The sequence below is a fragment of the Lissotriton vulgaris genome, chromosome 3_1, assembly GCF_964263255.1.
Source record: "Lissotriton vulgaris chromosome 3_1, aLisVul1.2, whole genome shotgun sequence".
Lineage (NCBI taxonomy): Eukaryota > Metazoa > Chordata > Amphibia > Caudata > Salamandridae > Lissotriton > Lissotriton vulgaris.
In genome coordinates, this window is record NC_141689.1 from 917,102,840 (window position 1) to 917,127,794 (window position 24,955).

General features: G+C 48.0%; 2 protein-coding genes across 4 annotated transcripts in view; one reads left to right on the top strand and one right to left on the bottom strand.

The window, feature by feature from the left end:
* The window catches only part of ABHD17B (abhydrolase domain containing 17B, depalmitoylase), a 406,748-nt gene extending 404,533 nt beyond the window's left edge, over window positions 1–2,215 (bottom strand). For 2 of the 3 annotated variants that reach the window (XM_086961258.1, XM_086961257.1), the window contains exon 1: window positions 1,734–2,121. The gene's annotated coding sequence lies outside the window, so the exon portion shown is untranslated. Of the gene's footprint in view, window positions 1–1,733 lie in introns of all 3 variants that reach the window. The other variant, XM_086961259.1, reaches the window with a different exon arrangement.
* Window positions 2,216–2,689: 474 nt separating this feature from the next.
* C3_1H9orf85 (chromosome 3_1 C9orf85 homolog) overlaps window positions 2,690–24,955 on the top strand; it is a 365,977-nt gene continuing 343,711 nt past the window's right edge. Inside the window, exon 1 of the mRNA XM_086961260.1 lies at window positions 2,690–3,046. Within this exon, the coding sequence (XP_086817386.1) occupies window positions 2,945–3,046 (102 nt within the window). The 5' untranslated portion in view covers window positions 2,690–2,944. The remainder of the gene's footprint in view (window positions 3,047–24,955) is intronic.

Below are 24,955 nucleotides of genomic sequence, written 5' to 3' on the forward strand. Positions count from 1 at the left end.
CAAAAACAATACTTGTTGTAAGAAGTTCAGCGAACAGGAAATATTGTTACTTTTAACTATACATCATTTAATCCTAATCAGGTTAGAAAAACTATTCATGCTATTTGGAAGGGGAAAAAACAGCCTACTTGCAATAACTGTTGCCAGCAAGCATGTAGAAGAAATATGAATCTATTGTCTGAAAATATTTTCAAGGTTCTCAAATCCTTCCAAATGAATTGATTATATGGCACAGCGGTTATATGTACAAGACCATAAAAATGGATGGCCCTCTTTAAAAAACTGTTAAGCTTTAATTTGATAACTTGGGCAAGACTACCAATTTATAAAAGGAAGAAAATAGACCACATTATATACAAAATGTAAATAAGAGTGCAGTACCCCCGCCCCCCCCCCCCTAAAGAAAAAATGCGAACTTCGCCTGTATGCATACCCCCTCAGTAACAAAACGTACTGGTTGCCATTCTTTCATGGTCCCCATATAAAATTCTACATAATATTCAATAATAGAAAATCTTAAACGCCCCCAACTGCTGATCAACAACCTGGTCTCGTTCTCAGAGAAACTCTTAAAACAACTAAGACGTATTACAATAAAAACCAAAAATACCGCCTCTTTGGTAGGCTCACGCATTCATCTAACCATTCCGATTCAAAAACGTACTGAATAATTCTACTAAAAGGCAGAGAAGATACCCATAAACATTCAAGCGAGCATTTCTCAAACCTCTTACATTTTGATGACGTTAAGGCACTGACTCAATAGTCCTAATGTAAAAGCTGAGTTTAGGGATAAAGTAACCAAAATAGGTATACAAATATGCATGCAATTAAAACCTTTCCTTTCCGCGCGATGGGTGTCCTTTTAGTTTGAGGTATATATATATATATATATATATATATATATATATATATATATATATATATATCTCAAAGTCTTATTTTTCAACAGATATATATACTAAAGGCGTTTCCCGTATTTTATTGAGAGCTTCACATTATTTACATTTCACGGAGAAAAAAAAAACGTTCTATCCCATAAGTGTATAAATCAACGAGTAAGGTGCACAGTATACAACTCTGAAAGCGTTTTATGGCACTGGCAGCCCTTCTCCCTTAAAGACTAATGCAAAGCCACGGCAGATTTAGTTAAGAATACAAATTTATGTCACATAAGGCTGGGCATTGTGGTCTAATCACGGCTTCAGTAAGAGTTAACGCTTTAGCAGTGACGTCACTTGCGTTTCAGGGGAAAGCGACTTCCTGGCGTCCAATGTGTGTGGCGGTGGGGAGGGGGTACGCCTCCCCCACTTTCGGTTTAAAGAACAAGTCCCCTCCTCTTTTCCTCTCCAAGCTTTAGATGTTGTAGGATTCTGCTTCGCCTACAGCGTTCAAATCCCTCCCTCCCCCGGATAAGATCAATGACACAAGATCCGCAGAGCACCAGACAATAACTGAAATGAGGGGAGAATCTACCAGAGAAAACAGAGGACGAAAGGTGGAATCTCACTCGGGTCAGCCAGAAAAAGAGATACAGGGTTGGTGATACACCTCGAGGAAAAGATTAAATACAAAGAACCAGCTGGGGGAGAATGGTCTGTCAACGGAAAGAGAAAAGTATAGCTATGAATGTGGGGGGGGAATCTATTGGGGTTAATAAGGGATCATACAGATGATGTTTAGAAGAAACAGGTAAGGGGATTGTCTAGTAGGGAGAAGAGGACAGGGACTACCTCTGAGACTACTCGCAGGTGGCTCTCAGGCCTCCAGGCAGCGTCAGCAGACCTGGAGCAGTACGCTCCGCGGCACTCTGCGCCTCTCGTTGCTTGGGGGTGGGTCAGGCTTTCGGGGATCCCAGCATCCTCTCTGCTCCGGCACCTGCCGAGGGGGTCTGGTCCTCCTCAGGCCAACCGACGCGCGGCTCAACGCACACAACAGAGGAACAGTCAGCCGCCGCGCCGGCTCCGGTGGCGCGCCGTCAGCCTCACGGGATGTCCTGTGCCTGGGAATAAACAGCGGGGGGAGGGGCAGCTCCGCGCCCTGCACACACGGCGGCTCAGCTTCGCCGCAGCCGGTACCAAGGAACCAATCACTGCTTCATTAACACAGCCCAACAATCCCACACTCCAGCCGCTACCCAATGCTGAAGAGAAAGGCGGGCCAGCCAGACCTCGAATGACAAGCCGTACAACCAATCAACAAGCGCAAGCCTACTGGAGTGACGGATATCTGAGCCACTGCAGTGAATGTGTCAGTCTGTATTTGTTCGACCAATCAGATGCAGGGTGACGTAAAGCTGCAGTTAAACAGAGGGCACGAGTCGACAGGCCACAAAGGGGCGGGGCACAGCGTACAGTCGTTGAAGTCCGCTACCATGCTTGAATGGTTTCTTTTCGTATACACAGGGCAGGGGGCGTAAATAAATAAAGTCGCGTTCTCTGTCATCTCATGCAGTTAAGTTCAGTTTTGAATGGACATGTGTTTTTAAGTTATTTTTTATTTTCCTTTCGAGAAGAAATCATAAAATTATTTGTTAGGACGAAATATGAACCCAATTTGTTACAGCGTCGTATTAATAGCTGTTCTATTTTAAAAAGACAGCGTGTTTATACATTTGCAGAGCGGATAGTTTAATCATTCTTTTCGTTCTGTGTGTTAATATTTGCCAAAACGGACAGGAACGTGACTTGATCTGCCGCAGACCATGAAAAATACAGACATGTGACCCGTTGTTCCTTAAACGTTTTTTTTCTAATGCAAGTTCGGCATACATCAAAGAAAGAGTTCTCTTTCAGGAATGCCGAGCATAGAAGATAAGAATGACAAGGCTCACTAGAAATAGAAAAGAGACACCATTAACTTTCACCCCGAAAGTATCAAACATTCACATCCGGATAAGGCTTCGCATGCTTGTGCTTTGAATGACTGCATTTCTTTGAACACGATGAGTTCGCAGCGAGGCAACATTTCCCGCACGCGCCCTCAGAGGCACCAAAATGACACAGCCTTCAAAAATAACAAGTTCGATACAAGTTCTCTAACCAAGGTAGGATGTTACTTGCACGTATTGGAAATTACTTCCGGGGTACACAAAAGCGCAGATGGCAATGAGATGTGTAGTTTACGTTCACGCTTTCGCACCGTTACCGATTGTTATCAACAGGGTTATTTTATCTAGTTAAACTCCTTTCTATTAAGATTTGGGATATTGTTGACCGAAGTCAGTCACACCGCTACCATTTTTTAAAACTTGGAATATGTTTGTTAAGCAGCATTTTTTGCCCAGAGAATGATGTGCCGAATTAGATAGCTGCCTAAGGATTTTTGCAAAGGGCTATGATTCAGTGATGCAGCCTGATAATGACCTTCTCGTGGAAAGCTGAACTGTAACCAGGGCATTGGAATTCTGTGTCAGGACCGGAGGCTTCGATTATGCTTCTCAATTTTCTTTACTGAATATTCTCAGCAGTTAATCAGAAAAAGAAAACAAAAATACATACTACAATACCCATGAACCCTAGAGGGCGTCACATGGTAAACCATAGAGTAGACCACTATAAAAGGAGTATAAGAGAATAGCACATCCTCTTTCTTTGCTGCTCCGCAGCCAGTTAAGTGCATTTCAATTCGTTAATTTGAACTTTCTTGTAATTGATTGATTACCTGCTTATACGCTGTGAATGCGCTCGTTTTTGCATGTTTATGCTTTGTTGTCGCACTGCTCGCGCTACGGCCGTTTGAAGTGTTTCATGCTTCAGTTGCTTTCTTGTCCGGTTTGACAACAGCGCTCCTTCGCGCCTGGTTGTTCACGGGCGTTTCCTGCCAATACATTACCCTTTAACTGGCGACACTCGTCTGGGTGTGAGCGCCACCGGTTTAATTTCTATTTCCTTTGCGGTTCCTTTTTTTCCGGCGTGCGGCAGCGGATTGCACGCACGGCTTGCCTTCTGGTTCGAGGGCGCTCTGTGCCCTCGGCATTGCTTTGTCGAGTGGGAGCCGGGGGGCGAGGTCGCGCGCACCCTGCTCGCGCTGACCTCTGTTAAGACGAGGATTTTGGCTATTCCGCACATGCACGGCAGCCATTCTTTGAATACCAGTGTTTGCTCAGCTGATTACCGGTATTTCTGGTGCGCAGGAGCAGCGATCTTCCTGCTCAAAACCCACAACCTCATCGAGCCTCCCAGCGACGCCCAGGTCCTGTTGCAGACTTTGGGCTGGATAATTGCACATAGGCTCTGCCTAGAGTGGTGTTGTCAGGCAAGTCCTCCCTCCACATTTTAATTTAGCTACACATTTGGTTGTCTCTTTCAGTGTTGCTTGGCTTGCCAGGGGTCTCTACCACTCCCCCTTATTTATCACCGCCTTTATTTCTACCTATATTTGCACCATTGGCAGTGTTTAATTTCTCCTTTCCTCCCGTGGGTATATTCTTGTACTTCCAAGTGCATATCATGTCTGACTACTACTATGATGACACTGATTATTGAGGTACCGGGTTTTTAGGAACCCGGTGGTGCCAGGGGAAAACACCCAAAGACCTCTTCAGTTCTTCCTGTTCTGGACCACAGAAACACAGAGTCTTCTAGGTGAGGTCAAGGATCGAGTTTATTGGCTGCAACCAAGTAACAAGCGTCCTAGAAGTACAACAGCACGGTTTGTATATTCTCAGGAGACTGTTCGTTTTTACAGAACCAGTGTTCTCCTTTTATACAAAAATATTACCTTCGGGCAAGAATTCTTTAGTTTACAGTATGGTCATATACATATTTTCACAACAATGAGAAAGCAAAGTCATGATGGCAAGCCCACATTTTCGTGTGTCCAGTTCTTGATAGATTACCCAGCCAGGCCCAGAACTCCCATCAGATATCGATGAAACCCCAATAAAATCGGGCACCTCCTCACCGTAAAACGAGCCATAAACAAGAATACAGGGACAGGTGTGTGTATGATAAAGCATGGTTCGTATGCAGTGAATGGTTTACGACATGTTGTGCCTTGATGCTAATCTTGCTTGGCCACTGGGTTGGGGGACTGTCCGAACAGGTTTGGCTGGAGGCAGTGAAGGCAGCTCGCCCAGGTCCGGAAAGAGTCAGGGAAGGAGGACGTGTCCTTTCAGCTCGAATTCAGCCTTGGTCAATTGACTATGTAAGGGCAACCACAAGATGGATGCCGCTCACGAAGCGGGACTCCAGGGTTCAACACAGGAAGTGCGATTTAGGGGTGTTCCCGTCACTCAATCGTGACGCAAATGCACAGTAATAATGTCCTAATCATTACCGGTCTGCCAATACCAAATTCGTCATGGTATGATGATATTTTCTGACACGAGTGTTGGGCTTCTGTATCATAATATAGCAGGGTCCGAAATTTTCAGAACCACAGACCCTCATTTTGCCCTTATATAGGCAATAACTAATGCTAATCTGAGTCCAAATCTGTATTCATGAAGTCATGAAGATGCTGCTGTAGCATCATCCTGTTACTCAGTTCGTCCCTTGACACAGGTTTCCTTATACATGATGTGGCGCAGAGGCCACATATTGCAGGAGCGCACTGCACGCACAGGCAGAACAGGAACAGAATGGCTAAGATCATTCCAATGAAAATCAGAATTTTCCATCCCCAGGCAGATACCAGTTCCCAGAACCACCCCAGCAAGGACCAGTCTCCTTTGTCCACATGAATGGACTCAGAGATCTTGTGCAGTTTGGAGATGGCCTGGTACACTGTTGGAGCATTGTCGGGGATGAAAATGCAGCAACTGGATTGGATCACTCTACATACCCCACCACGGTCTGCAAGTATGACATCTAGGGCAACCCTGTTCCGAAGAGTCATAAGGCGGTCCGACTGGAGCTCCGCAGTCAAGTTACTAAGGGCATCACCCGTTTCAATTACGGCGGATTCAACTGCCCTCGTCAATTGGCGAATATTCCTGCTGTTCACCATAGGCCCCCAAAACGGCAGAAAACCTTTTGCGAAATCTCCAAACTCCTGTTCCGCAGTGTCGTCTTCACTCACGACACCCCTAACTGTCCTTGTCCGGTGGTAATCTGCCTCGGCCGTGTAGGTGGGTGGCAGCAGAAACGAGATAAAATATGTGCCCGAGAAGTCAGGGGGCAACCATGTATATGCCTTGTCGTGGCAGACGAAGTAGGTACCCTTAGCTGCTAGAAATGAGGGAGAGGTCTGAGACGAGAAAACGTAAGTCTCAGCGCAGACACTCTTCCCTAACTGAGCTCTAGGGTTTTTGCCATTTCCCTGCAGACACAGGTGACCTTGATGGGGTACTATCCAGATTGGGGAGGATTTCTTTGCTTTCTGGCTCTCAGCTAAGGAAATCCCATATTGAGTTACATTCCATCTGCTGTAAGGCGTCAATTCATCTCTGGGGATTGTTCTAACCGTGTCGATATCCCTGCTCATATTTCTAATTCCAGCCACTAGTGCCTTGTTGCTTGAGTTTTTCCCCTGGACATATGGTTCGAGGGCAAACAGGAACATTGCTTGAAATGCCCACAGAGAACCATAGTAACTAAATGGCAGGACGAAATACGGGATACCCTTATCTGTCGAGTGTGGCATAAGTCCACATACCCAGCAATTTGTGGTGTTCATTACAGACTGGTGCTGGTGTAGGAGCTGGACGAATGAGTTATTTACAAATTCTAATCTTCTGGCAGACTCGTGTTCAGGTAGAGGGTGAAAAGAATGAGGGGAAACAGTAGGAGGTGGTGTTGGCTGAGTCTTGTGTACAAATGTAACTCGAAAAGTGAATAGAGTATAGCCAATCAAAAACATCAGTATGCTACACAACATTAAAATGCATATTACTAAAAATTGTTTTCTTGCCATCACGGTGCATATTGTCTTTTCAAAGTTCGCAGATTTGGCAGGTCTCTCCATCTTTGGAAACTCCATCCTCTAAGTTGCTGCCCGCCGTGGGAGATTGATTCTGCTAAGGAGTGCTTCTGTTCAGTCCAGGGTAATTCCCTTAGACCAACCAGAACTGTCGACCTAACCGTCTCCAGCTGCACTTCAAAGACTGTGGCAACCGCGACCCTAGCAGCAGAACCGGATGGCGGTTCGAAAATCAAAAATGAGCAAGTATCCTAGATGAGAGAGCTGCACAATCAAAAATAGTTCTTGGGGGAAAGAACTTTATTAGTTTATTTTTATTAGTCCGTTTTTCTTAGCCTCAGATTATACTGTTGTTTTCCTGGCACGGTGTGGTCTTTAAACAAGACTTCAGGTTCTGTCGTGTCCAACTGCATTGACGGTGGCACAAATTCTTGCAGAATATTATCACTCTCCTTTTCTGTAGCAGTTCCTTTCAAACGTGCATCACTGAAGGGCAAGAAGCGAGGCACAGTCTCAGTCTCTGAGTCGGCGACACCCTCCTGGACCCACCGGTCAAAGGGCAGAGGTAGAGGGATCCGTTTGCAATGGATCCCGTGGATCCAGTTCTTCTTTCCTTCCACCCGAACGGCTGATCTTGTGGAAAGAAGGACAAGGTGTGGGCCGGTCCACCTGGGCTGTTCGTTCTTTGTTCGCTGAAAGTTTCGCACCAGAACCCAGGTGCCAGGTTCAATTGTGTGGCCTGGATCATCAGACGCTGGCGGAGAGGAACTGTGGACCTGTTGGTGTAAAACACGCAATTTAGTTGGCAATTCGTGCAAATAGTCAAGCAGTACAGGATGCTCTTTCTCGCTTAGCTTTTTGGGCCTTGGCACTCCCCATATGTTGGCCGGTCGGCCAAACACGATTTCGTGGGGACTAAGTCCTATTCTAGAATGAACAGTCATCCTGGTAGATAAGAGTGCCAAGGGCAGGGCGTCAGGCTATTTAAGGCCTGTGCTGGCTTGGATCTTAGCTAATTTCAACTTGAGGGTGCCGTTGTAGCACTCTACTAATCCAGCTGATTGGGGGTGATTTGCAGCGTGGAACTTCTGATGTATGCCTAGACTCTCACACACTCTCTTCATCACTCGTCCCACGAATTCACTCCCATTATCACTCCAGACCACTCGAGGCATTCCGAACCTGGGGAAGAATTCTTTGACCAGGGCTTTGGCTGTGGACAAGGCAGTATTGTCCATAAGGGGATACGCCTCCACCCACCTGGAAAAGGCGCAAAAAACAACGAGTACGTATTTCAGGTTGTTGCACCTCTCCATGTGGATGAAGTCTAACTGCAAAACCTCGAACGGATACGTTGGAGGCGCAAAATGACCAGCTGGAGTTGGGGTTCCCCTACCAGGATTGTACTTCAGACACACCATACAGTTCTTGACCACATTCTCTGCACATTTTGGGATGCCACTATTCTGCCATACTGGGGCCAACAACTTACAGATCCCTTTCGCACTGATGTGAGCCATTCCATGAGCCATTGTCACCACCGCAAGCACGTACGCATCGGGTAGCACCCATCTCTGATGCTCTGACAATTCGACCCAACAACCATTCGCATCCAATCTACCCTTGCTTTCTCTCCATTCATTCACCTCTTTCTCAGTGGCCTCGGATTGTATAGACTTCACACTTTCAATCGTGTCTTCACACATACCCACATCACAAATCCATCTCGCGGGACCTGCAACATACATTCGACTCATCACGTTCCTTGCAGTCTCTTTCGCAACCTCATCTGCAAACGCATTCCCACGACCAACATCATCTTGAATCTTTTTGTGTGCACTGCATTTCACAATCTCAACTTGTAGTGGCAAGGTCAGTGACTCGAGAAGCTCATTTACTAGCTGACCATGTTGGATTTTTGTGCCATGCGATGTCAGGAACCCACGTTCACGCCACAATCGTCCAAAACTGTGAGCCACGCCAAAGGCGTATTGGCTATCTGTATATATATTCACTCGTTTTCCTCTTGCCAACACACATGCTCTTGTAAGTGCAATTAACTCAGCTGCTTGTGCAGAATTGTGTGGGATACGTGCAGTTTCTACAATCGTGTGCAATGTTGTCACAGCATATGCTGCAGTCGTATCACCATTCGGCAACTTGAAACATGATCCATCAACCCATAAAGCATCATTACATTCAGGAAGGGGAGTGTCCTGTAAGCCTACTCTCCCTTTTGTCTCTTCTTCTGTCCTAAAGCAGCAATCATGTTTTTCGACCTCATCTGTCTCTGCTGGAATGGGCAATAACGTAGCTGGGTTGAGTGTATCACACCTCTTTATGTGTATGTGACTAGCTAACAGTGTCAGCTCATAACTTGACAGTCGAGCACTAGTTAAGTGCTGTGTCCTTGTTCTGTTGAGCAAAATGTCTACTGCGTGTGGGACCATAACGATCAGTGTATTATTCATTACTAACCCAGCAGACTGTCGAATACAGACAGCTGCTTCAGCAGTGGCCCTCAAGCAACTTGGCAATGCCTTAGCTACGGGATCTAGAGTTGCTGAAAAATATGCGCATGGACGCTGTTTGTCCCCAAAACATTGTGTCAGGACTGATAATGCGCAACCTTCCTTCTCCTGGACGTGTAATGTAATAGGCTTACTGTAGTCGGGGTTACCCAACACAGGAGCCGAACACAATGCATCACGCAATTCGTGAAAACTGTTCTGACAATCTTCAGACCATGGAATGGGTTTCGGTGTATCCTTGCAAGTTAATGCCACCAAAGGTTTGGCCAACAATGAGAAATTTGGTATCCATTGCCTGCAATATGATGTAATGCCCAAGAAAGCACGCACCTCTCTCTGTGTCCTTGGGATACCCAATTTTGCAATTGCCTGTATTCTCTCTGGGCTCAGCTTCCTTCCCTCCTTCGATAAGATGTGACCTAAGTAGGTCACTTCTTGTCGACAAAATTGCAATTTCGAAAGAGAGACTTTGTGCTTCATGTCACATAAATGCCGCAACAATGATAAAGTGCCTTCTTTGCAAATCTCCTCAGTGTCTGCAGCGAGTAGCAAATCGTCCACATACTGAATAAGAGTCGCACCATCAGGTAGATCAATCGTGTCAAGTTGTGATTTCAGAGCTTGACTGAATATAGATGGACTTTCACAGTAGCCCGGAGGAGCGCATTTGAAGCGGAAGCTTCGTCCTCCTAAATTGAAGCCAAAAATATCTTTGCTCTCCCTACCAATCGGGATGCTGAAGAAAGCATTCTTCAAGTCAATCACAGAGAACCAAGTGGCTGAAGCTGGAACCATAGTCAATAAGGCAGTGATATCGGGAACAACTGGAAACTGTGGCACCACAATCTTGTTCACTTCTCTAAGATCAATCACAAATCTGTACACCGGTGGCTAAGACGGATCAGTACGCTTTAAAACTGGCAGAACAGGACTGTTACAAACGTTACCTGTTGTCTCCTCAATGACATCTTTCCCAATCAGATCATAAATTATTGCTAACAACGCCTTTTCTCCTTCGCTAGAGATCTTGTATTGGGGAATATGTGGCAGCCTAACATTGGCTTTCAATGTTATGACATATGGCGCTATTTCCAAAAGACCCACATCATTAGAACCAGTAGCCCAAAGTATATCTGGCAGAGAAGACAATTCTGTTGGAATAGTTTCCCTCGACAAATATATTGGAGAAACCACTTTCTTACCTAGGGTAAGTTGTACTCCCGAAGGAGAACAGTACAAAGTCGCATATAATCTCTTTAACAAATCCAATCCCAACAAGTTTTCACCACAACCTGTTGTAAGAATGAGGGGTGCTTCCAATTCACATGGCCCAACAGAAAGGGGCATAGGACTAGAAATCGGGTTCCTAACCGGGGCGCCAGAAAAACCTACTGAAACATTCATCTCGCCAGACAAAGGTGCTCCAGGAAGTTTTGAGTGCATGATAGAACTTTTCGTAGCACCAGTATCCAGCAAAAAAGGCTCTGACACACCTGATGTAATCACCTCTACATAAGGTCCATTCTGATCTACTGGAACTGAAACAACTCCCTCTCTTTGTCCATGGCTGTCCTAGCAATCATTACCCTCATTCTCGTTCTCTGCATAGTAGTCATCAGCATAGTACTGAGCTGTCCTAGAAGACGCATTATTCTGTTGATCAAAGCTGTTCATGGAATTCTGAGGCGGAAAAGAATGAGCGTTCTGGGGGAAATTTCCACGGCCCCTACCCCTAGGAGCCTGCTGAACACCTCTACCTCTTGCACCAGAAACACCATTCAACGTCGCAACAGAGCTGGACAACTATTCTTGAAATTACCCTCTTCCTTGCAATACGCACACTGATTCGGACCATACGGTAAACGCTGTTGAAAACACTCGTTTCTTTGCGAGTTTCTCGAATACTGCTGTGGTTGCTGATAATCTTGCTGAATAGCAGTACGAGGCAGATAAGCTTGCTGGAGAAGGACTTTAGTTTTCAAATCTTTAGTCTTTTTGTCTGCCTTCTCTAGCTCGTCTTTGCGTCTATTTTCGTAGTACTGGGCTGTGGCTAAAATCTGCGCTGACGTGGAAACAGCCCAAGCACTCTCTGAATCTTTCAACTTATTACATAGTTCAGGAAGCAGATTATGTACAAACTTATCTACAAACAATCTCTGGCCACCCTCGGTAGCCATATCCTGACCACTGTGATCGACGAAAGTCTCTTCAAACCTCGTGAAAAAGTCAGACACATTCTCATCTTTCTTCTGCTTGCATGCAGACAATTTGCTTTCTGATAACGCCAAAGGCGCGGAGATACTCCCCAGGGAGTCGATTCCCAGCGCGGTACAAGCTTGCAAATAAATAAAATAAATAAATAAATTTGTCCCAATTCACACGTAATTCGGACATTAAAGTCTTCATATACGTGATAATTCTACCAGGAAGCTCTGCTACCAAAGGCTCGGGCTTGGAGCCACCAACTTGTCTAGCATCAGTAGCAACAATATTTACCCATGTATCACCTAACTCTTGGTCATGATCTGCATGACGAATCTTACCCCATAAAGGCTTTGGAACAACATTACCAAACAACATGTCTATATCGGCTAAATTCATGATACATGAACTGGCAGTCTGTGATAACTCCTTATAATACCCTGCAGGATTCTTGCGAGGATCAGGCAATGTCTGCTTTAGCGCTAAGACTTCAGATCTTTTCCAGGGAACATGTACCCATACACGCTGGAAATGCGGTGGAATCGCTGGATTCGCATTCGCATCACCTTCCCTCCAAACCGGAGGAACTTCTCTCATGGGGTACTGTCTTGCCTTTTTCCTACCTGGCGTGTCATACTCAGACAGTAATCGGGAATTGCTTGATAATAACATGTCGATTGCTGGTTCAACATCGGTACCCACAATCATGCCTTCCCCAAACTTGAATCGCATACGGAATAATTTATTCATGTTGCACTCTGGATCATTTCCCTTCAAATCTTCACAGAGATATACACACATCTGTTCAAATACATATCTCTGTGTAGATGCTTCCCACTGACTGAAGACTTCCATAACTGCCTGAGTGTCATACTTTGCAGTATCAGTAACCCATTTACGTGCTAACTCATTCAGTACTTCTCTCTCCTGATAATCAGGCAGTCAACTTCGCAACTGTCTACGTTCTGTATTAGGGTTCGTCTTAGGCGACCCAAAGAAGGGTGATAAAAGACCAGTGACAGTGTTTGTCACTCTCTGTCGAACAGAAGGAGAAGCTGGTTGAAAGGCAGATGTGCCAGAAAAGACAGGCTGATGTAAAGTAGAAGTCGAAGCAGTAGCAGAAAGAGGATCAGGATAAGCAATTGGAGCAGTAGGCGAAGTTGTAGAAAAAACAGATGGAGTATGTAGCAAAGGCGGCGGCCCTTGAGAGGGCTGCGCCGGAGGAGTAGAAACCAGCTGAAGAGGAGCTGGTGTTTGTGTAAGAGCTGGAGTTCGTGCGCCGGGGCGCGGTATAACAAAGCGTCGCGGGGGTGCAGTAGCATCTTGTGCATAGGGGGGTGGTGAACTCAGTAAGTGGGACATTAAAGAATCCTTCTCAGGTGTCCCTTTTGATCCTAGTCCTTCACGTGGCAACATTGGGTAGCATTTGTCTACTGCTAACTTCTTGCTTCTGAGCATTTGTTCAGTTTCTTGCTCTTCCTCATTGTCCCTGTATGCAACGGCAGCTTGTACCATTGACATACCTCTTTTATTTTTCTTTGCTAATTTCATTTCTTTCTGTTTGGCGTCCTTGCACCATAGGCGAAAGGAGTCAAACATCGCCGGCCGGGCTTTCTTCTTGAACAGTTTGACCTCGAGATTATCTAAGATTTCTGTGTCAAAGCTACCATATTGGGGCCATTTTAAAACACCATCTTTTCTGGTGTATTTTATCCACACTTCATTATATGTGATGGGACCTACTCCGTTCTTCACATAGAGCTCATATGTTGGAGTTCCAATTGGAGGAACTGGACACGAATCCTCTAATCGGGAGTTCTTACTACAACCAAGACAAAACAAGTTTCCAAGTCTGCTAAGACCAGGCATCTTCGCTCACTAGTCTAGTTTCAAACTTCAAAGGATTATCGAATACGATGTTCTCGTGAATACACGAGTCCTTCGGCTTTGGCGCTTGCAAGTTCCAAATCAAAGCATATCTCAAGGATACCAAAACTAAGAACAAAACTTAGGACTGGGAGATGCTCCACTTATACTTAACTGAAGTATTGATGATCGATGACGTCACTAGAAGACTCGTCTATCGTTTCGCTCTACCAAGTATCGATGGGTCCAAAACAGGGCGATAGTCAGGGCAGCAGTCCTTCGTAGCCGTCGGGACGTGGGGAACCTCGCAGCAAAGACCTTCGGAACCACGTCGACATACAGGGGTCGCTGAAGTAGCTGGCCGTCCTCTGGAATTTTCACACGAAGCTCCTCACGAACATCTGGCTTGGACCGACACCGCTTGATACCGCCCCGAGTTGGGCGCTAAACTGAGGTACCGGGTTTTTAGGAACCCGGTGGTGCCAGGGGAAAACACCCAAAGACCACTTGAGTTCTTCCTGTTCTGGACCACAGAAACACGGAGTCTTCTAGGTGAGGTCAAGGATCGAGTTTATTGGCTGCAACCAAGTAACAAGCGTCCTAGAAGTACAACGGCACGGTTTGTATATTCTCAGGAGACTGTTCGTTTTTACAGAACCAGTGTTCTCCTTTTATACAAAAATATTACCTTCGGGCAAGAATTCTTTAGTTTACAGTATGGTCATATACATATTTTCACAACAATGAAAAAGCAAAGTCATGATGGCAAGCCCACATTTTCGTGTGTCCAGTTTGTGATAGATTACCCAGCCAGGCCCAGAACTCCCATCAGATATCGATGAAACCCCAATAAAATCGGGCACCTCCTCATCGTAAAACTAGCCATAAACAAGAATACAGGGACAGGTGTGTGTATGATAAAGCATGGTTCGTATGCAGTGAATGGTTTACGACATGTTGTGCCTTGATGCTAATCTTGCTTGGCCACTGGGTTGGGGGACTGTCCGAACAGGTTTGGCTGGAGGCAGTGAAGGCAGCTCGCCCAGGTCAGGAAAGAGTCAGGGAAGGAGGGCGTGTCCTTTCAGCTCGAATTCGGCCTTGGTCAATTGACTATGTAAGGGCAACCACAAGATGGATGCCGCTCACGAAGCGGGACCCGAGGGTTCAACACAGGAAGTGCGATTTAGGGGTGTTCCCGTCACTCAATCGTGACGCAAATGCACAGTGATAATGTCCTAATCATTACCGGTCTGCCAATACCAAATTCGTCATGGTATGATGGTATTTTCTGACACGAGTGTTGGGCTTCGGTATCATAATATAGCAGGGTCTGAAATTTTCAGAACCACATTATTTTGAGGAGGAGCCCTCTGGGTCTTTGGAAAATGAGCTTGTTGAGGCGCTGAATGTGGGTGTACAGCACTCCGTCAACAAAGCTATGGTCAGGGCTATTGAGCCCCTGAAGCACCATCTATGTAATTATGCAGTTCAGCAAGGCTGGGTCCCTGGCATTAAATCTCATTCTACTACTTCTGGTGTTAAGGCGTCTAAGAATCCACATTTCTCAGACTTTGCCAAACTTGCGCCGTCGCTGTTTTCTGACCATTCTTATGTCTTCACTAGCAAAGATGCATCTGGCAAATCGCCTCGCAGAGATGATGATGACACCTCTTCTTCTGCCTCGACGTCTGAAGCAGCGCATGGAGCGGTACGTTGACCCTCCTTCCCATCCCACCTTGTTAACGTTTGACCCTACTTCCATTATTCACCCTAATTCTACCTCTTGGCTACCATCTACTGAGGTTGCAGAATACGTCCAGTCCCACTTGAGGCAACCCTTTGACAAGGATGTCAGGGCGCGTTTGAGGTCCGAATGCCCCCGTCCGGATTTGTCAGACAAGGTAGCACATACTTCAGAAGGGGATCCTTCTATGCACACATATTTAAAAAAGTATACCTAGGACCCTAAGAAGGGTATAGATCGTTCATAGAGGTCCTGTCAGGACAAATTGCTTGATTTGACCGGTCCTATTACTAAAATCTTGGCTTTAGGTTTCAGAGCAAGGGTACTAGGAAGATAATTAACCCTGATGACTTAATTGGTTGGGCTCAGCGTGCAATTTGTCTATTGGGCAATGCCAACTGCGCAATGTCCAGTGAACGCCGCCACTCTATCCCCCTGAAACTTGACCCGAAATTGGCGGAGTTGTCTTTCTCAGAGTCATGTCCTTTGGCGCAGGGTCTTTTGTTTGGCCAACCATTCCTGAAGGAATTGACAAAGTTTGTCACCACCTTCAGAGGTCTAGATAAAGCGCAACTTTGCTTGAAGCGGGCGTTTTGTCCAGTTTTCGGAAGGGCCGAACGACATCGGGGGCGGTCGTTCGGCTGCGCTTACCAGCAAGGTACCAGTGAGGATTTAACATTCAACGAGAGAAATATCAGGACTCTACTTCCTCTGCAAATTTCTACCCCACACATGGTTCCCGAAACTATAACAAGAAAGGACGCTATTGTGGTAACCAGGGAGGCCAACGCGATGCCGCTGATTCAGGTGAGCCTAATTCCTTTATCGGAAGTTCAGTTGGGGGGCAGGCTATAGTTTTTTCTCAACAAATGGAAAGAGATCTCGCAAGATGCGCGAATCCTAGAATCGGTTCAGGGGTACAAAATCGACTTTCTTCATTCCCCTTCTCAGTCTCTTCCCCCGCGTCCGATGATCTTTTCTCATCAGGATCAGGTCTTCATTTCCAGCAAAATTGAGTCTCTTCTGCAGAAAGGGGCCATAGTGCGGACGGTTCGCCATCCTCAGGGTTTTGTCAGCAACGTCTTCCTGGTTCAGAAGAAGGGGGGTGGATCCAGGCTTGTTTTAAATCTCAAGGAGTTCAATGGATGGGTTGTATAGCGTCACTTCAAGATAGAGGGGATCCATCTTCTTCGCGATCTTCTTCAGGAAGGGGACTGGATGGTCCGTCTGGACCTCAAAGGCGCTTTTCTGTCAGTGCCCATCTACAAACCTCATTGTCGCTTTCTTCAGTTCCATTGGCAAGGGACGTGGTACGAGTACAAAGTCCTTCCGTTCGGCTTTCGTCAGCACCTTGGTGCTTCACAAAACTTCTGAGGCCTGTTGTAGAGTTTCTTCGTACCAGAGGCGTTTGCCTCATCATTTATCTGGACCACATTCTCATCTTGGGTCAGTGCCCTCGTCTGGTATTGCAACATCTTGCTTGGACCGTAGCCCTCTGGGGTTTCTGGTCAATCCTCAGAAATCAGTATTGGTTCCCTCTCAAACCATGGAGTCTCTGGGGTTTCTGGTCAATTCCCTTTCTTGTCAATGGACAACGTGCCTGAGGTTCGTTATGTCAACAAGTTGGGCGGGACGCGATCCCGACTTCTAGACGAAATTTCGAAGGACTTCTGGCATTTTTGCCTTCAGAACAAGTTGTTTGTAGTGGCGGTGTACCTTCCAGGGTGCAGCAACCAGGTTGCCGATTGGCATTTCCCGTAATTTTCGGGACTTCAGCGATTGGCAGCTTCACCCTCGAGTGTTACGTTGGTTGACCAAGTTGTGGGGTTCTTGCCAGATCGACCTGTTTTCCTCCAGACTCAACACTCAGATTCCGGTGTTCTTCAGCTGGCGTCCGGATCCAGAGGCCTCAGCCACGGATGCTTAACTGCAGATATGGCCTCAGGCTCCGGCTCTTTGTTATGCGTTCCCTCAGTTTGCCATGATTCCAAGGGTCCTGGCTTGGACCAAATGTTATCAGACGGAAATGATTCTGATCACTCCTCTTTGGAGGGCTCAAGCATGGTTCCCGGTGCTTCTGGAAATGTTGTGTGCGGTTCCTCTCCTTCTTCCCCAATGGTGGAATCTGTTGTTGGACAGTCTCCCCATCCGTTGATCACATCGGATCAACTCATGCTGGTCGCCTGGCGAATTTTGGGGATCGCTGGAAAGTCCCAGGCCTTTCGAGAGACGCTACCAGATTTATCAACGAAGCTTGGTCGCCCAACACCCACAAACGTTATGCTATAGCATGGAAACGTTGGTGTGATTGGTGCTCTCAATGGGACGTGGATCCCACTTCAGCAGATGTCTCTTTAGTAGTGAACTTCCTAGCGTCCTTGGCCGCTTCCGGCCTTGCTTATCGTACTGTCAACAATTTCAGGTCAGCCATCTCGGCAGGTCACGTGGCTGTTGACTGCAAACGGCTGGGTGAACACCCGTTGTTATGCAAATTACTTAGGGGCATCCGGTTGTTCAAACCTCCATGTTCTAAATATTCAGAACTTTGGGATGTCTCCCTTGTCTTACGTCTCTTGGATTCCTGGCCGGTTAATCAGTCTTTATCTCGTAAGCAACTGTCTGCCAAACTTGCTATGTTGCTTTGTCTAGTCTCCTGTAAACATGTTTCTGACGTCTTCCCTGTTGATTTTTGTGGGTCGCAGGTTTACCCAGAAGGGGTTACTTTTTTGATCACAAAACGCACTAAATGTAACACTTCTTCCATTTCTTAACTAGCGTTTCCTGGCAACCCCAAACTCTGTGTGGTTCAATGTTTCCAGGATTAAGAGGTGAGTACTGCAGGTTTTCGTCAAGATTTGACAAGTCAATTGTTGATTGCTTTGCAGAAGCCTTTTCCCCCAGTGACCCCCAGCTACGATAGCAAGATGGGTTCACTGGCTCATGGGCGAAGCAGGCACTGATGTTTCCAGATTTGGTGCTCATTCTGCTCGTGGTGCTATGGCATCCAAGGCCTTTTCTCTAGGAGTTAGTTTTGTGGACATTATGAACACTGCTGATTGGTCCTCTGACTCTACATTTAAAACGTTTTATTTCAAACCTATTGTGAATGCTGCATCTGTTGTGGGGGCTCAGCTTTGAACAAGCATAATGGGAGCCTCTGGTCCTGACATAGAATTACAAATTTGCGAACATTTGTGACAAGAATTTTCAATTCTATTAAGGACACGGAGGCGAGGATTATCCCACCCATAATTCAGTACTGTAATGCCTGATTTGATGTATTTATACTGCAATGTATATGTTATACTCTTGTTTACCCTTCCCCTCTGATGTGCCTCCTTTTGGAGATCCGGTATTACGGCTTTGCCTTTCGTTTTCAGGTTCTGACCTCAAGTAGGATGGGTTATTCTTCGCCTCTGCCGAGACTCTTCGTTGATTCCTGCTGGATGCTGTTTCTTCGCCGTTCACTTCGAATTTTGTGGTTGACGGCCGGTGGATTTCCTTCTGTTGGATGAATCTTGTTTCCTATGGTTCCGGATCTTGAACTGTTTTATTATTGTTTAGACTTACCTTTTAATATACACAAAGAAAGAAGATGTACTATTCTCTTATACTCCTTGTTGGACCTGCGCGGGCAAGCCCAGCATAAAGGGGGAAGGTAGCTTGACTCGAGTGGCTAGGCAGGTGAAGGCTATAGTGTTAAGCCAGCTTGGACCCGATAATAACCCCCTGTACACCACACAAAAAGAAGGACACCACACCACTGTTATGGAAAAATACGATTCATTTATATAAAAGTTCTCTGGGTTTGTAGCAAATTCACTTAGGGTTTCACAGTTACATTTCTGGTAAGCATTTGTTCAATGGAATACTGGTTTCTCATAAATAAATAAATAGTTGGACTCTAAGGAATAAATACACTGGATAAATAGCAGATATGAATACAGTAGAATAATTATTAATTTAGCAATGACTGGAATAAATAGAATAAATAATATCAATGACCAGAATAAATATCACAATAAATATCAGCAATGTCTAGCACAATAATGACTGGACTAAATATCACTTTAGTTATCACCAATGACTGGTATCGCTGCCACCAATTAATCACTTTTAAATACAGTCACTTTTCCAGTGTGGAGAAAGGAGAGATTACTCTTACAGTTAGTTGGACAGCCCGACAGGCTTTCAGGCTTCTCGGGATACAGAACTACTTTTGGGACTCTTTTGTAACCGCTCGATGCACACGCGTGTATCTAGAAAGCAAGGAAATACATTTAGCAGCTCATTCACACTCGGCTGCCACCGGGAGAGGACCTATACTTGGCGCTGGGGGTCAATATTCGCCTACAGGGCTGGTTCACCCTCAGAACCCTGGCGGCACCAGTTCAGAGTCTTAAGACGACGAACGGGCTGCCGGGGAGGTCGCAAAAACTCCACAGTTCAGTCAAAGTAATGCCGCTGTTTAGCTCTCACACACCGCAGTCTTTTAGCGGAACACACGGCCCACCTCACATCAGCTGTAGCGGACGATGCAGTCAAGCACAGTACTTCTCTAGCCAGCAACGGGGCTCGCAGGGGCTCCACAGACCTCCCTCCGACTTCCTTCTTCGGGGTGGTTCCCGCCCACAGCTTCAGCTCCCGGGTCAACAAGGAGGGGCTGACTCGCTAGTCCCGCCCAATGCAGGCTGGCCTTCCCCGCCCCGGCGCACCACCTCTCCTTCGGTCCACGCAGGAGGCGCTCTTCGCAGATGGGGCTCGGAGACGTCCGAGCTCCTCGCGGTAGGCGCTATTCACGAAGGGGGCACTTCAGGGGGGATCACGATCGCGGCGACGTCACTCTCGCCTAGCGACTCGCTTCCACAGCCGCTTCAGCCACCGGGGGGGCGGAGAGGCACTCGAACTTGGCCACAGTCTTTTGGGGAATTCAAGGCGGTCGCTGGGCAGGCGCTACAGGCGCTAGGTCACCGCCCACGCTGTTGACTGGAACGCCAGTCACATCCAACGCCAGCAACCTTAGCTGCACTATTGCCTTTGTCACCAGCTGCCTTAGGGGTCAACAGGGCAGGTGTCAATCTGGTGTCAGTCTAGAACTCCTTCCTTGTCAAGGTCAAATCAGGAATCAGGAATGATCTTCATCTCTAATGGCCGCCAGGGACTGGACCTTATATAGCCAGTGCCCTGGGGTGCTAGCACGAGCCAGAAGGTTCTAGAACCTTCTCTGGGTAGGCCCATGACATGGCACTTTTGAGGTACTTTCTGGTCCTTCAGAGCCACCATCCTGGGGTTCTGGAGCAGCCATTTTGTGTTCCTGAAGAAACTAAAGGAATTCCTGTCAGGAATGCGCGCCAAGCAAAAGGGCGCCAAAACCTCAAAAGGCCAAAGTTCATGTAGGCTCCAATGGGAGTCACTCACATGAGGGAAATATGTGTCCACCATTTTAAGTTTGAACACACACACAGGTTGTCAACCTCAGTTTCCAGGCTCACAGGTTTCGCCAGGTGCCAGAAACCTCGTGAGTAACTGAGTGTCAAGGAACATCTAGCCCCATGAGACAATCACACAAAAAGTCCTGGTAGACAAAAATAAAAAGCGACAAATTTTTGGAGGTACAGGGGAACAAAATAAATCATAGTGGTGAGGGGACTCTCAGAAGCAGACGGGTCCAACACGCGTCCCCCCCAGCTGAAAGTGGGGAGAGCTACCCAACCCCTTGGGAGTTCTCAACACTAAGGCGGAAATACCTGGAGAGACCGTCTGCATTGGCGTGGTCAACTCCGGGTCGGTGTTCCACCCGAAAGTCCATTCCCTGTAGGGAGATAGACCACCTCAACAGTTTGGGGTTTTCCCCCTTCATTTGCATGAGCCAACGAAGGGGTCGGTGGTCTGTCTGAACCAGGAAGTGCGAGCCAAACAAGTATGGTCGCAGCTTCTTCAGTGCCCAGACCACCGCAAAGGCTTCCCGCTCAATGGTACTCCATTTCTGTTCCCGGGGAAGCAGTCTTCGTGACAGAAAGACCACGGGTTGATCCAGACCCTCTTCATTGAGTTGCGATAACTCCGCCCCAATGCCAATGTCGGATGCATCTGTCTGGACAATGAACTCTCTCGTGAAATCTGGAGCCTTCAGGACTGGAGCTTTACACAATGCTTGTTTCAGAGTGTCGAAGGCTCGCTGGCAAGCCTCCGTCCAAATGACTCTCCTGGGTTGCTTCTTGGATGTGAGTTCTGTAAGGGGTGCCACGATAGTGCCATACCCTTTCACGAACCGTCTGTAGTAACCTGTGAGGCCCAGGAAGGCTCGGACCTCAGTCTGGGTCTTGGGGGGTTTCCAGGCCATGATTGCCTCAATCTTTGCCTGAAGGGGTTGCACCGCTCCCCTGCCCACCAAGTGACCTAAGTACACCACCGACCCCTGCCCAATCTGACATTTGCTGGCCTTGATCGTTAAGCCAGCCCGTTCCAGGGCCTGGAGAACAGCCTGCAAATGCTGCAAGTGATCCTCCCAACTGTTACTGAAGACAGCGATGTCATCTAAGTAAGCAGCTGAGAAGGACTCCATTCCGGTGAGGATCATGTTCACCAGTCGCTGGAATGTTGCAGGAGCGTTCTTGAGCCCAAAGGGCATCATACAGAACTGGTAGTGTCCATCAGGTGTGGAGAAGGCTGACCTTTCCTTGGCTCCATCAGTCATGGGAATCTGCCAATACCCTGCGGTGAGGTCAAGGGTACTGAGATATTGGGCAGCTCCCAACCGGTCAATCAATTCATCCGCCCTAGGGATCGGATGAGCATCGGTCTTTGTGACCGAATTGAGTCCTCGGTAGTCCACGCAGAATCGCAATTCGGGCGTGGTGCCAGGTGGCGCAGGTTTGGGAACCAAAACCACCGGGCTAGACCAAGGGCTACTTGAGGGTTCGATGACTCCTAGCTCCAGCATCTTAGCTACCTCGCTTCGGATGCTGGCCTTCACCTTGTCAGACAGCCGGTAAGACTTGGACTTCACAGGTGGGCTGTCTCCTGTGTCCACATCATGGGTACACAGGTGGGTCTTACCCGGAACAAGGGAGAACAGAGGAGCGAATGACCCCATGACCTGGCGACATTCCTCCTGCTGCTCAGAAGTCAAAGATGGTGAGAGTTTCACTCCCTCCACTGACCCATCCTTCTCTTGAGACGCAAACAGGTCGGGGAGAGGCTCAGTGTCCTCTTCCTCCGATCCATCAGTCACCATGATTAACGTGACTTCGGGCCTCTCGTAGTGGGGTTTGAGGCGGTTGGCATGTAACACCCGATGCGGATGCCGAGGGGTTTTCACGTCCACCAAATAGGTGGCCTTGCCCATCTTTTCCAACACCTCAAAGGGGCCTGTCCACCGATCCTGGAGGGCACTCAGCTCTCCAGGCTCCATCACCCACACCTTCTGGCCAGGCTCCAACTCCACCGGGTGAGCATTGTGGTCATACCACGCTTTCATCACAGACTGGCTGGCTTCCAAGTTGTCAGAAGCCTGCTTCCACAACTTAGCCATTTGGCTTCGGAAGGCCAGCATGTAGCTCACCACATCCTGGGGGACTTTCCGGGGAGACTTTTCCCAGGAGTCTCGCACCAGGCTGAGAGGTCCACGTACAGGGTGCCCGTACAGAAGCTCGAAGGGGCTGAAACCCACTCCCTTCTGTGGCACTTCCCTGTAGGAAAAGAGCAAACAGGGTAGGAGGACGTCCCATTTCCTCCGCAGGCTTTCGGGTAGACTTCTGATCATACCCTTCAACGTCTTGTTGAATCTCTCCACGAGGCCATTGGCCTGTGGGTGATAAGGAGTGGTGAACCGGTAGGTCACTCCACACTCCTTCCACATTGCCCGCATGTATGCTGACATGAAGTTGGTCCCCCTGTCAGACACAACTTCTTTGGGGAAACCCACTCGGGTAAAGATCCCCATCAGGGCCTTCGCCACCACCGGTGCAGTGATGGTTCTCAGAGGTATAGCCTCTGGATACCTTGTGGCATGATCCACCAGTACCAGGATAAACCTGTGACCGGATGATGTCGGTGGATCAAGGGGCCCAGCAATGTCGATGCCCACCCTTTCAAAGGGGGTGCCAACGACGGGAAGTGGTTCCAGGGGAGCCTTTAGCTTCATCCCTGTTTTCCCACTGGCTTGGCATGACACACACGTCCGACAATATGTGTCGGACGCCACCCTCATCCGAGGCCAATAAAAGTGGGGGACAAGCCGGGCAAAGGTCTTGTCCTGACCCAAGTGTCCTGCCAATGGAATCTCATGAGCCAACTCTAGCAAGAAGGCTCGGTAACACTGTGGGACTACCAGGGCCCGTGACAATCCGTGCACTGGCGCCCTGGGCTCACTGTAGAGGAGACCATCCTCCCAGTAAACACGATAGTTCCCAGACTGGTTACCTGCTGCCTGGGCTTCAGCCTGTTGCCTCAGACCCTCGAGGGTGGGACAATCCCTCTGTCCCTTGCTCAGTTCCTCCCTGGACGGTCCTCCTTCCACTCGCCACTCGGCAGGGATAGGCAGGTCCTCCAACGGAACCATGTCCTCCTCCGCGGACTCCGGGTCCACCTCCTCCGGTGGCCTATCCGTCTCACGGGGCACGGACACCGAGGCAGGCTCCTCCTGTCCTCGAGATGCTCCCTCTTCGGCAGCTGGGTGGGCCATTGTTCCAGGCTCCAACCCACGCGACTTCTCCTTCTGAGCAGCCGCCGACCTGGTACTCACACAGGCCCATTCAGGTGTACCCAGCATCTCAGAATGAGTCCGGTATTCCACCTCCTTCCAAGCATTGTGCTCCATATCATTGCCCAGCAAACAATCGACTGGCACGGCGGGGCTTACGGCAACTCGAAGTGAACCTGCAACCCCTCCCCACTCAAAGGGAACCTCGGCCACAGGATAGTGGCTCGTTCGGCCGTCAGCCATCGCGGCCGGATGAAGTACGCCTGGAATCACCTGCTCTGAGGATACCAGATGACTCCTAACTATAGTCACACTGGCTCCTGTATCTCTCAGAGCCTCCCCTCTATGGCCATTGATGGTGACCCATTGCCCATACTTGGCAGTATTCGCGGGCACCTGGATCTTTGGAACCATCTCCCGATTACCCAGGGACACTAAGGTGACTCCCGCCCACTCCCTTCCCTTACTCAAGGACATCTCCTCCCCAAGCGCTGCACTAGCGACTCCCGGGGCCTTTCCTCCAGTGGGAGGGGGTGGTCTCTTTGGGCATTTCACGTCTCCCTTATAATGTCCAATACCACCGCACTCAAAGCAATGGACAACCCTTGGCTGCTGACTCTGGCCAGGATTAGGGTTCTTCTGCGGGTTAGCCTTAGAGTTGGAGAAGGTGTTTTTCCCCTTAAAGCTATTTTGGGGGCCTTTGGAGAACTCCTGCTTCTTGTTATCTCCCCCCTCTTTCCTCTGGGGAGCGCCCTGTCCGGACTTCTGAGTTTCTCCTCCCGTCCCCCTCGTGGACACTCTGGTACTTACCCAGACGTCCGCCTCCTCAGCAAGCTTACGGGGGCAAGTAAGTTTGCTGTCTACCAGGTGTTGCCTCAGCTCGGGAAGACATTTCTCGAGTAGATGTTCCTTGAGTATCAAGTCATACAACCCGTGATAGTCCTCCACCTCACTACCTTGGACCCACCCTTCCAGGGCTTTCTTGGCATAATCCAGGAAGTCAACCCAATTTTGTGAGCTCAGCTTGTGGCTGCCCCTGAACCT